The sequence below is a fragment of the Pygocentrus nattereri genome, chromosome 20, assembly GCF_015220715.1.
Source record: "Pygocentrus nattereri isolate fPygNat1 chromosome 20, fPygNat1.pri, whole genome shotgun sequence".
Classification (NCBI taxonomy): domain Eukaryota; kingdom Metazoa; phylum Chordata; class Actinopteri; order Characiformes; family Serrasalmidae; genus Pygocentrus; species Pygocentrus nattereri.
Window position 1 is genome coordinate 32,590,178 of NC_051230.1, and position 12,873 is coordinate 32,603,050.

The window sequence follows — 12,873 nt, forward strand, 5'->3', positions numbered from 1 at the left end:
AGGATCCCCTATGCCCTCATTAATCATGCGATGTGCGGAACCCAAATAGCCCACATCGAAAGTGCCCTCCCTGGGGTATGCGGGTATTTGCGGATTACCTTCAGTCCAACCAGCTAGGTTGGACAAACCCAAATTACATCTACGCATCCATGCAGCCGGTGTCTCTTCCGGCTCTGGTTGGAACGACGTGCCCAGTATGGAAAAATACAGTGAGAGCTGTACTGAGAGTTTCCACTATAGGACGTTCCCTGTCTCCCACTAAGCGCTTAGGTTTAAATGTACCCTCTCTACTCTCACTCTCGTACTCCCGCCCACCCGACAGGGCTGGGTCGGTTCGCTCTGAACACCCAGGTGATCTCGACAACCAGGTAGAGGTCCAAAAACGATTAATTGGACTTACCTGGGTGAAGAGAACACGTCGGAGGTCACCATTTGAAAGGACCGGCCGTTTTTGGTCCGTTCATGAAGAGGAACCAGAGAGTGGATCACCTGTCCTGTGGAAAGCCTCAGTTGCAGCGGGAGCGCTCGGTGCAGGAAGACAGAACGACTCTCTTAATCAATCAAAGAGTTTATTAAGTCTTCTGCACAAAGAAAGAAGGGCACTCCTTCTTTTATACAAACACGTCCTGCCCTGTTGCGTACAAGCAAACAGGGTGGACCCAAATAAGTTGTCTAACAGTCATGAAATGCTAGGCTGACACTCACGGACCACCGGAACTGCCCAAAGGAGGGGGGCTTCTGCTCTGTGTACGATAATCTTACCTACGAAAGAGAACAAATGGTTCTGGACAGAATGTTGTCCCGATAAGAGGAGCAAGTTGTTTGTGCAAACTGCCAAGGACAGTAGCTATGCTTGCTGCAAAGTCTGCTTAGAGCAGAGTTAGAGCAGAGTTAACCCTTTCAGCCTGATTCCCCTCATTACTGCACCAGCCATGGACTACTGCAGATTCTGAACGTCTACAAATGAGGGCTGTCAATCGATTAAACAGATCTTATTTTATCACATTTGTCTGGCTTGGTCCTGTTGGAGATTTGTGTGTTTGGTTATAGTGGAGCTAGAGCTGCTGTAATATTATTAAAGCCTTCAGGAACAACACAGGACATCACCATCATGCCTCACATATATTTGAGACATCAGACTGAACATGTTCTGCTCACACTGTAAGTCAATATCAAGAGAAGAGCAGACTGGCAGTTATAAATAAAAACAATTCTTTCTTTATTTCAGCACATATTGACCTATAAAAACAATTGACATCAATAATAAAAATGAAAAACCTCATTTATCCTCTATCTAAAGTCAACAATTTATAATAGATACAAGACCTCAACATAATTCAACATAATAACAAACAGAAATGTATTCTTTATTTAATATTATCTTCAGGAATTATAGAGATATTACAGAAAAAAAATGTGAATCTAATTGGAAGTGGGTCTGAAGCGTTTCCCACCAGTCATTGGGCAGAAGGCTGGAAACACCCTGGACAGACCACCAGTCTAAAATAAACTAAATATTCTCAATTATTTCTCCACATTTTATTGAGCTGTGAGGACAGATTAGCTGTATTAGAGAAGCAATGATGAGTAAATAAGCCGTTGTGCATATTTTGGCGAACGTTATGAAATTCCATCTGTATAAATATGTTGGTACTAAAATCTACATCATTCACCCAAATTGTAATATTGAGAGATGCAATGATGCAGGATAAAAGAAAAAAAAATTCTTTCAGTGAAGTTCACTACAAAATATACAAATTTACAGAAAACGCTGATAATAAAGTACTGAGAGAAAACAAAGCACAAACGGGGAAAACAGGACCTAACAAACCCAAACACGGGACAACCAACCAGGGTCACAAATACATAAGAAGAAAACCGAAACCACCTGGGGCTACTGAGAGGGCGGGGCTGCAGACAATACACAGGTGAGACAGATGACGAGGAGGAAGGACAGGGGAGGAGACACAGACCAAAACAAGCACTAAACAAAGGCACTGTCAGCGCTTTGGCAGTATTTTAACTGCATCTCGTCTATTATGAGCTTTACACTGTATTTAATAGAGTCTGTATTTATTTACTGTATTGACAGTGATGCCCACAGAAACAGACCGGACATGGTTTAGTGGAGAACTCTGGGGAAAAGCTGGATCAGCAGTTCCAACATTCTGTATGCCCATTTTCATTTACTAACATCACTGTAATATCTTTAAGTTTTCTGAATAAAAAAAGAAATGAAGAATAAATACATATCTAATGAATACAAGAAATAAAATAAACTCACACACACACACACACCTCTGCAGGTTCATCAAATCAGGCACTACATTCAGAGTATGGAAGAGCTCAGCCCTGCTCACTGTAAGACATGGTCATCATTGCAGCAGGAGAAGACGTTTCCACATAGATTCCAATCAGCTAGTTGTGAATAAACAGGCTGCGATGGTTGTTGACAGGGTAACAGTGAAACATCACTGGCCTCTAGTGTTTGTACATGTAAAACAGAGGTGTTTCATCAGTGCTGTAAACTGTAACTGATCATTCAGATGAGGTGCTGGAGATGGTTGATGAGCTTCCTTCAGAATCACAACCTAAAAAACAGTAAAAATCTATCAAAACTGACTCTGAGAACCAATGCAGTTAGTGTTATAGAAGAGAAAGTTCAAAAAGACTTACTTAAAGGAGTTACTTTAAATATTCATGAAGGTACGATGGGTTTTAAACCTGAAACAGAGATGAGTTGATGATTTGCCCTGACTATGTACATCACACAGAACTCCACACAATTGAATTGTGTCGTATAAACTGTATGTAATGAGAACCTTCAGCTGTACAGAAAGACCGTTAATCCCACATTCAGACTTTTACCAAAACACCTTTCAGCTTCTCAGCTGGTAAAGAGAAACATCATGAAGACTCATTTTACTGAATAAATGTGTTGAACTCTGTAAGAAACCTGTGATCTCACTAACTCGATACGCTCATCTCTCTGCACTCACCAGACTTGACCGGCAGCAACAGGCCCAAAGTTTAATTACACACTTCTATAATCTAAGAAAAGCTCAGCCAGTTCGCCCCCCAAAGTCCCTGTACTTCCTGGATAATAAGTTTTAGTACATGATTTGACGAGCTTTTAAGGGATGAGCCAGCTCAATCACTGTTGTGAAAAAAAATCTTTATAATACTCAGTTCTTTAATAAAAACATCATTTCCAGCTGTGGATCTGTAACAAATGAAATAATAATGTATGTTTACAGTTGTTGTCATGGGTTTAATCTGTTTATGACTGGTTACAGTTCAGTAAGCCTTCCGCCTACAGGTCTGGCTAATCTGTCATGCGATCAGCACTTTATTGAGGTGAAGGCAGAGATATTCATACAGAGATCAGCCGTTTCAGTACATGAGTGGATTTAAACAGAACTGGATCAAAGACTCTTCATACCACTGCTGCACGTGTCTGGAGTAAATCTAACAGTGTAGCTCACAGGACGTTACTGCCCTACAGAAGAAAATACGACATGTAGATCTTCTGCTTCTGCTCGTCTGTGTGATCTCCTGTTTTTCTTGAAGTGCAGAGCAGCGTAGTTCATCATTTCACCATCCTGTTAATGCAGTAACACAGAAAACACACACTGAGTAGACCACAAATAGAAAGAAACTAAGTCTTTAAATCAATACTTTCCTGGGGAAAATGTGCCGAATTCATTTAGGTTCATCATATTTACTGTAATAAGTAATAAGCCCCGTCCCTCCAGGTAAAATAAACCACTCGTACTGAAATTTGTATTTTCAGAGCTTCCTGTCAGATTCACAACAAACATTTAAGTTAAGTGATACTTTTTTGATCCCACAACCAGGGAAATTCCACCTCTGCATTTAACCCGTCCGTGAAGTGAAACACCACATACACACTAGTGAACACACACACACACTAGGGGGCAGTGAGCACACGTGCCCGGAGCGGGGGGCAGCCCTATCCATGGCGCCCAGGGAGCAGTTGGGGGTTAGGTGTCTTGCTCAAGGACACCTCAGTCATGGACTGTTGGTGCTGGGGATTGAACCGACAACCTTCCGGTCACAGGACCGGATCCCTAACCTCCAGCCCACAACTTTAATGTACAAACAGACCATAAATAAACTAGTCCTGATATCAGTTTTAGGATTACCTCTTTCTCTTCTTTCACTTTAGAGTTAGAATCTGTGGAAACAGGTACGTTCAGTCACTTACATCATTCATTCATTCATTCATTCATCTCATTTTCTTCCGTATGAACTGCAGTTCATCAAGTGCAACAGAAATAAATCTTAGAAACAGTTCGTCTTATTTAGTTTATTTCTTTTGAAGGGATGAAAGAGTCTAGACTATATATGCAGGATAATCATTAAAGAGCTGTATTTACCCTCTCTGAGCTGTTCTCTGTACTTCAGCATGATGAAGAGCAGGAACAGAAGAGCACTGAGCAGAACCAGCATGAAGAACTCAGATCTACAGTCATCTGAAATAAAACATCAAAACATTTATTTTACATTAGCAATATCTGATCAGTATGATATGGACTGTTTTAAAAATTCAATTTTTATTATTATTATTATTATTATTATTATCATTATTAATGTGTAGGAACATGTTGACTTCCATTGAATACAGTAAGCGACAAACCTGTAGATTTAGATTTGTTCTCCACAGATATTTGATTCATTTCTGATGAAAAGATATAAAATACGAAATAAAAATGATTTAAATTTGCATAATTTAATTTAGCTGTTTCATAAAACTTTATATATGCAGTCTTCTCACATCTACTATTGTAACAGTTGATGGCTGATCTAATAATGGACATTACCTCTGATCTGTAAATGTGTTGTGGTGCTGAAGATCATGTATTTTTCCCTCAGTGTGCTGCAGTAATAGAGTCCTGAGTCAGAGAGAGTAACTGCAGTTATAGTGAGAGAGGAGAACGTGGAGTTCACTCCCATCACTAACCTCTCACTCTCAGGGATGAAGAAACAGGGATGAGGGGATAATGTTAATGAATAATATTTGCATGCAATATAAACTGGTGCTGAATTGTTTGTTTGCTTGAGCCAGAATAAATGAGCTGATTTAGTCAGACTGTGTTTACACCAGAGAGTGACATCATCACCAGGTTCTGCTTCTACAGTTAAACCAGCCTGAGAGCTCAAACTCACTGACAGCACACCTGAAACACACAACACAGTAAAACATTATAACCTGAGCTGCTGATGTGAATATTGATCAGTGCTGTCGTGTACAGAGCTCCACTGATCATCATAAAATCATCAGTCCATCAGTTCATCAGTCTTCATAAGTGGAAAGAAATCAAGTTGAAGATTCAGAGCAGGAAGACTTTGAGCGTAATCCCTGGTCCTGGTCTTATGAATCAGCATTTGTGTAGATATGAAGATTCAGATGTTTTTTCGAGGTCATAATTCAAGAAGAACGTATTTAAACGCTGGTGATTCTGCTGTGAACTCATAACTGAGAGCAGTGCAGCGTCTCTCATAAACAAGCAGCTTATTTCTACTGTTTACTCTGAGTTTAATAAGAGAGAATCAGCTGAGAAACACTTACTGATCACACGGAGCAACAGAGCCATGAGGACCATCACATACCGTATCAGTACCAAACAGGAAGCTTCACAGTCCTGTTAAACTCCATTTATATGGAGTGGGCGGGGCTTAAACACATTCTTACACCTGTAACATCAGAGTCGTCAGCAGGAAAAGGTGCAAAAACAATAAGGTTTTACAAAGATACCCAATTTACTGTAAATCATCTACATAATAAACCACAGAGATGGCGTTTTATTCCAACAGCAGTGAGATGTTGTTGTTGTTGATGTTTGTGTTGGTTTAATGTTTATTACGTGTTGATGGTGTTTTATTGTCTCTGTCTGTGGGACAGTTAGAGTGGATGTTGTATTAACTGTAGACTGTATGGCAGTCAGTTTAGTTTAGTTTCAAAACATTCGGACCTTAAAGATTGAAATTTGCAGAACCTACAAAATATACTACAAAACAGTAAAGTATATAAACAAACATCACACTACAATGAATTAATCAGAGGAATTTCTTAATCTATTTTTTCTTACATGCACAAGTGACAGCTGGACAGCCCGTTCTCTCACCCTTACTCTGGCCTGCTCCCACCGCTTCCGTAAATCTGGAAGATGTAGAAATCTCCATTCTGGTGGTTCTTTTCTGAACCCTGTCCTTTTCTGAGCCCACCAGCAGCACACTTCCCTGGCTCCAGGCACGGCCTAATGAGGGTGCTATACACATCAACAAGAACTTCAACAGGAACCCATTTCTTGCCAAGACAGAGAGGAAATGGAGCCACTTAGATGCCTCTTTCACTGCCTCTTCGACATGAGCGTTGCTCGTCCACGTATGAGCCCAGTTACAACAGGGACGGCCGACCACCTGTTAAAGGAGGGAGTTCTGGAGGATCTTCAGAGAAAAACGGTCCCTGTTGTAACTGGGCTCATACCTGGACGAGCAACGCTCATGTCGAAGAGGCAGTGAAAGAGGCATCTAAGTGGCTCCATTTCCTAAGTGGCTGACCACCTGTTAAAGAGGGAGTTCTGGAGGATCTTCAGAGAAAAACAGTCTCATCTCAACTGACTTCTTACCACTGAGGAGCATGTTATTTGCTGCAGCCCACTCTTCAGGCTGCTTAACTTCGCTTTCCACTGAGGCGTCACTGCCAAAACTGGAAATTGTAATAGCACAAAACAGTAGCGCTATAAGAGTCATGTTCATTGATTTGTCCAATGCCTTTAATACCATTCAGCCCCTCCAGCTGAGAGATAAGCTGGTAAGGATGCAAGTGGATCCAGAAGGACTGTACATCAGAGACTGTGGTCAGCAGCACAGTAGCAGGATATGAACAAAAGACACAGGTTTGTTTTCTGTTTTTATTTCTATGGAAAAAGAAATGATTGGCTTCATAAAAAACTCTTTGTGGTCGGAAAAACAGTCAAACCACGATATGCAAATACACAGACCTGTGAAAACACTCAAACACACGTGCAGACACACCCCTGCGCAGTGTGAGTGTGTGTGTGTGCGTTCGCGCTTTAGAACACATCTGCCATAAATAAGTGTGACTTCACATTACATGACACCACACACACTGGTCACAACTTCACAGTCACCTGTAACAGCTGCGCTCATCACCATCAGGGACGTATAAAAGGAGAACTCCACTGACTTTTCAAATTTTCAGCATAATTCAGCCACTGAGTCTGAAATCATTCAGCACGGCTTGGTGTGAAATGGTTCAGATGTCTATACAGTGGTGGTGATAGGAACCAGGGGTCTCCATGACTACAACACAGATATTTTATTTACTATCTAAACCATCAGTGAACCTACATGAGTCTTCTGAGTCCACATTGAATGTTTTGTATGTAATAACTTTATTGCGGTTGATAAATATTCAGGCCAGGTGTTTATGCACAAGCACATTCACATGCACAGACTCTTGTGGCATGTCCCAAAGATTTCATTTGGTTTTATTACATCTCATATTTTATGGAAATAAAATGGAAAGAGATTTTATTTAAAGTAACTCTGGACTATTTCTGTTGGTCTGTTGATCTTGGAATATACACACTGTAAAAACAGCTGGAGATTTAAAAAGAATGTTGACATCACAAAAAGGGGGATGTAATGATGCTATGACGATGCTTTGGGGTCTTTTCACCACATCTAATCTGCTTTATTACGTGGATGGTTTGCAGTATAGGACCTTTATTGTGGCGTTATTTCAGCAGGCGCCCCTGAATGACCTGACCCTGTGAACAAGGTTGTTGATCTGCTAATGGAAAATGAGGTGTTAAAGTGCAGCCGTGTGGTTTTGATGCAGCGAGCAGGTGAGAAAAGCTGAGGGTCAGTTTTGCAGACAGACACTAACTGAGTAGAAGGATTTTCACGCTGCATTACTGGATTAAACAAAGAGAGGATCCATTATAATAACACAAATAATTTCACTTCATAAAACAAAAGCATCAGTACACCGTGTAACATCAAACAATCTTTATTATATAACATAGTTCTGATCCTAAAGTCTGATTGGCTGAGCCAGTCATTCAAAGCTCTTGTACGATCCACGATATACACAGAGCTGTAACCGCCTCACAATAATGGAACTGTGTATTATTGCGCCACAGCACAAAAACCCCTGGTGCTTTTAGTGGAATAATCTTTGACTCTAATGCAGCTTGCATGGTTTGTATGGTCCTGCTACTGGCTTGCTTTGCTGTGTGAGTGTGGGAGGTGTGGCCAGGCAGAGCAGCCACATGCGAGGGCTCTTGGGAGGTGCCCTGCTGGTGGTAGGAGATAAGTTGTAAATAAGTTGTAAACAACTTGCTGTTAGACTAAAGTGTGTACGTGTCCATTGCGCTTTACAGTGGTGAATTGGCAGCTCTTGGAGGAGCAGCTATCTGCTCCCCTGTGACTGCACGTGCAAGAATTTAAGCCTGCCATCCGTATCCTGCACATGTTCTCATTGTTTCATTGTTAAAAATAATTTGTTCAGGGTTTTATCCTCTGCGACATCTGCTTAGGTGTTGCCTAAAAAAAGCAGCACCATTTCCGAAGAAAAGCTGACCCAAATGAAGCAGGAGATGGGCAGACCTACTGTTCAACTGGTCAATGAAGTAGAAATGCGCTTGAACAGCACCTTCCACCTGCCAAGAGTGAAGGCCTGTGGGGACTTCCCTGGCCCCTCTAAAAACAGACATGAGCCCCCTTCACCCTCAAGTGTTTGAGGTCATAGAGGAAGTCCTGAGAGTGCTCTCACTATTTCAACAGGCCGCAGTGTGACACCATCCTTTACAGGGGGGGCAACTGAGGCTTGTTTATTTCTTATTTATACAAATACTCAACTTTTTCAGAACTGTTAACAGAACGTCTGAACAGACGTGTCAAGCAACACCTGTGTAATTTGGAATCCTCAAGTGTGATGACTGTGGCAACATTACTGGAGCCAAGGTGTAAAACCTTGGGGTTCCTTATCCAAATCAAACTCCAGGAGGCTGCTAAAAGTGCCACTGTCATCAGGACCCAACACCGTACCCAGTCAACAGCTGATACACTGCCAAATGAACTATTGGCAACAGCTAAACAACCTTTAACTAATCTATGTGTAAATATATATAATATTTATCTTTTGAAATACCCACTTGTTATGTGATGTATTCAGCCACTGTGTCTCTTGATTTGAATATGCAAATGGAAACCCATCCATCCATCCATCCATCCATCCATCCATCCATCCATCCATCCATGCCACTTCTCCATCAGGGTCACAGGGGGTGCTGGAGCCTATCCCAGTGGTCATTGGGTGGAAGGCAGGATACATCCTGGACAGGTCACCAGTCCATCACAGGGCAGACAGACACTCACACCCAGGGGCAATTGAGCACATCCAATTGGCCTGACTGCATGTTTTTGGAGTGTGGGAGGAAACTGGAGGAAACCCACGCAGACACGGGGAGAACATGCAACCTCCACACCGAGGAGGTCGCCCGGCTGGGGAATCGAACCCAGGCCCTCCTTGCTGTGAGGTGACAGCGCTACCCACCGCGCCACCGTGCCGCCCCAAATGGAAACCCTCTCTTGAAAGTATTCAGGCTATTATTTCCTTTATTATGTCCTGCTGTGGCTCTTTGTTTGTTTTTTGAATTTCTTAGGTGGGAACTTGTGATTCTTTCTAGAGGGCACCGTGGAGCAGAGCGAAAAGAAGCCCAAAGCCACAGCAGGTGCTACAGTCGAGGTTGACCGATGTCTGTCAGAAACATACTTGCCAAGAACCGAAGATCCTCTGGCTACAGTTTTTGTGCACACCAGCCTCCTTGGTCCAGCGTGAGAGGGTGATGTCAAAGGCAGGAGAAGTTGTTTCAAAGTGTCAGACTTAGTCTTAAAACAGTGAACCTGCCATTATTCCTGAATAAAAAACAATAAGACCTTCTCTTCACTGTCCTCCCACACTGACACGAGCACTGTCCATCTAAACTCAGTCTAAAAATTACATAAGCACATAACTTTCAACAGTTCTCCAGCCCTCACTCTTTTTCCTTAAACTTCCTTCTTTCACACTGATCACTTGACCGTCACATCCTCTTTGTATTCGTGCTCATCGAACATCAAGCTCACATTAATGTCTTGGTGCTGTATCTGAAGCAGCTTAACCAATGATCTTGTGCTTGCTGTAATATATGCTCACCACCAGATGTCACTATTTTTGATACTCTAAGGCTTCAAATGACTTCCCAGCGCAATCAGGGAAAGGTCTTAAAGCTTCACGAGGCTTCAATCTATCATCCGTACTCATTAGTTTTAAATGCTGAGCCAAAAGGTGCAGCAGAATTTGGTGTAGGTGCAGACCAGACCTATTTTGTCTAGTTCGGGTCAGATTAGTCAGCGTACAAAATAACAAACAACACAGGCACATGGTTTCACTTGACCTGCTGTGGCATTTCAGTGTCAGTGTGTTCTGGAAATTCTTTGTAAAATGCTGTTGTATGAGTGGGAAAAGTTTGGGATCAATGTTTTTGTTGATATGAAATTAGTTTAGTGTTAAGAAAATCATATTTTAGCTGGAAAATGTCTGGCCTGCTATTAAATGTAGAGGTCATTTGACAAAAGGCTCTGTGTGTGTAACTCGCACTCATTCATAAAATGTAAGCAAGAAAAACTTTGTCACTTAAAGTTCTGTGCTTGCTTTACAGGGTTTTAAGTCTTATGAATGGCAGTTAGTATGTGACTCAGCATGGTGTACTTCACTGACCCCCAGCGCTGCACTATGGACCACCAGTGCAGCGCCATGAAACCAGGACAGCAGCGTGTGCTTGGCAGACCGTGAGAACAGCACCATGTAAGATCTGAGGGAGCGTACAGGATTCGATGATGTAAAACTGTTCTAGTCTCTGTAGTTCTTTCAGTCTCTTTTACCTGGAATGCTTAGTGACCATCAGTGGTGACCCTGCACAGAAGTCTCTCGACAGTTATACAGAGTATCTGATGTGGGTGTAACTGCAGTGATCCAGCAGAGGGAGCTGTTTTATTATAGCTGCAGGGACTTTCCATCCCCCCAGAACACAAACTGGCTTGGCATGTTCCACCCACAGAGCACCAACAGCAGCAGAGACTTTATACAGCGTTATGAAAGAGAGAGAGAGAGAGAGAGAGAGAGAGAGAGAGAGAGAGAGATATCCCAGCTGGCACACGACCGACCTTCAACGTTGAAATATGGTTGAAATAATGTCTGTTATTGTTTCAACGTTGAAACAATGTTAAAACAACATTTAATGTTAAATGATTGTGCAAACGTTGAACTATTAACGTTGAATCAACATAATATCTTCAACCTGCCTTTGTATTGCCATTTCAAGTTAAAAAAAAACACAATAAAAAAACGGCTGGATGCAAGGATGAAAAATGTACAAACAACTCTTTGGCGTTGGATTTTGAAAGAGGTATTTATTTTTATTATTATTATTATTATTATTATTATTATTATTATTATTATTATTATTAATAATAATAATATTCATTCATTCATTCGTCCAAAACGTCGTCAAAACAGGCAGGTACTAACCAGGAAGATATCATCAGGCAGTGAAACCGCTCGGAATGTTTTGGGGCAGAAACAAAACTTCGCAATGACAAATGAAGCAGTTTAAATAGAGCAGGAGTGAAATCGGGCATAGCGTCATGTGATCACTCGAGGGATTCTGGGAGTCGTCAGTGATGCCGGCGGAGGGCGTGAAATGTAAAGGTTTATGTTTGTCCCTTTTTATTTTTCTTCCTACATAATATTTGCGGTATTATAGCGCATCATATATTAATATCAGGGCATTTTTCTGTTCCAGCAGACCCGGCGGCGAGATATTCTCGCGAGACTTTATACAGCGACGCCCCGCTGCTTGGCGCCGTTTTATAACCGTTGGTGTGACGTCGCTGGGAGAGTTCGGCTTTTTCGCTCACTTGGCATCTTTTAAAGTTTAGCTACGGTGAGCAAAGTCAGAGTTTAGTCAAAACCCGAGGAGCATAATATTATAATATTATTAATTACACACAGAGTTATTAAACAGGCGGCCCCAGTGACGCTAGCTGGTTAGCTATCCTGGCTAGGTGTTGTGAGGACGCCTGACTAGCTAGCATGAGCAAAAATGAGAAACGAGTGGATGAAACTTCGATATTTTTACAGGTTTAGATGTTCGTTTGCATTTTTGCGGTCGCTACTGCGGTTTCCTGAGTGTGTAGATGCTCATTTAACGCTACTAGTGTGTTATGAGGCCCGTTTATGTGCGAGATTTAGTTTAAGCTAGCTTTAGCTGCTAATGCGTCCCTGGACACGGACCTGTAGCGCTGACGTCAGTAACGTTGTGTTTTAGGTTTGGTTGCTAATGTAGTTTCTCACAGGAAGCCAAAGTGGACCACTAAACAGTTTTTTTTTTTTGGTTTTTTGTAGTCCGTGTGTGTAGAATTACAAAGCATGCAATGGTGGTATTATAGCCGCTGCCGCCGTGTTTTAAACGCGTGGCACTGCGTGTGCAGAGAGGGGACAGATCATAGACGCCTCAATCCGGGCTGGAGCGCAGCGTCGCCGCGTTATTGGGTGGGTCTCCTCACTGAAGGCTCCACCAGACCAACTCAGAGAGAGCAGTAATGTTTACGGTTACTATAATCTGCGCAGTGTCGAAAGCAGATCGCGTGGGATTACCTTTCACAAGAAGACTGAACAATAATGTCGGTTATTTTACCATTTATTATAGGCTGCACCACATCGCAAAATTAACCACCCTGGAGTGTGTGTGTGTGTGTATGTATATATATATATAT

At 42.0% G+C, this 12,873-nt stretch overlaps 1 protein-coding gene across 2 annotated transcripts; it reads right to left on the bottom strand.

The window, feature by feature from the left end:
* Positions 1-1,202: 1,202 nt before the first annotated feature.
* LOC108415327 lies at positions 1,203-6,404 on the bottom strand. 2 transcript variants are annotated; one of them, XR_005129185.1, is made up of 7 exons: positions 5,594-6,404; positions 4,845-5,201; positions 4,401-4,496; positions 4,167-4,198; positions 3,443-3,602; positions 2,677-2,724; positions 1,203-2,591 (listed from the first exon to the last, which is right to left on the bottom strand). XR_005129185.1 is itself a non-coding variant. In XM_017688354.2 (5 exons), the coding sequence occupies exons 1-5, from the start codon at positions 5,625-5,627 to the stop codon at positions 3,492-3,494; spliced, it is 630 nt and encodes a 209-aa protein (XP_017543843.2). In that variant the 5' UTR covers positions 5,628-6,404; the 3' UTR covers positions 3,174-3,491. The 2 variants fall into 2 exon arrangements, 1 of the variants encoding a protein (XP_017543843.2); XM_017688354.2 differs by lacking the exons at positions 1,203-2,591; positions 2,677-2,724 and having other exon boundaries at positions 3,174-3,602.
* Positions 6,405-12,873: the final 6,469 nt, after the last annotated feature.

Coding starts and splice junctions, on each gene's coding strand:
- LOC108415327 (XM_017688354.2), bottom strand. CDS start 5,627: ATGGTCCTCATGGCTCTGTTGCTCCGTGTGATCA. Junction 4,497..4,844: donor AACACATTTACAGATCAGAG/GTAATGTCCATT, acceptor GTTTTATTTCAG/ATGACTGTAGATCTGAGTTC. Junction 3,603..4,166: donor AAGTGAAAGAAGAGAAAGAG/GTAATCCTAAAA, acceptor CTGCATTAACAG/GATGGTGAAATGATGAACTA.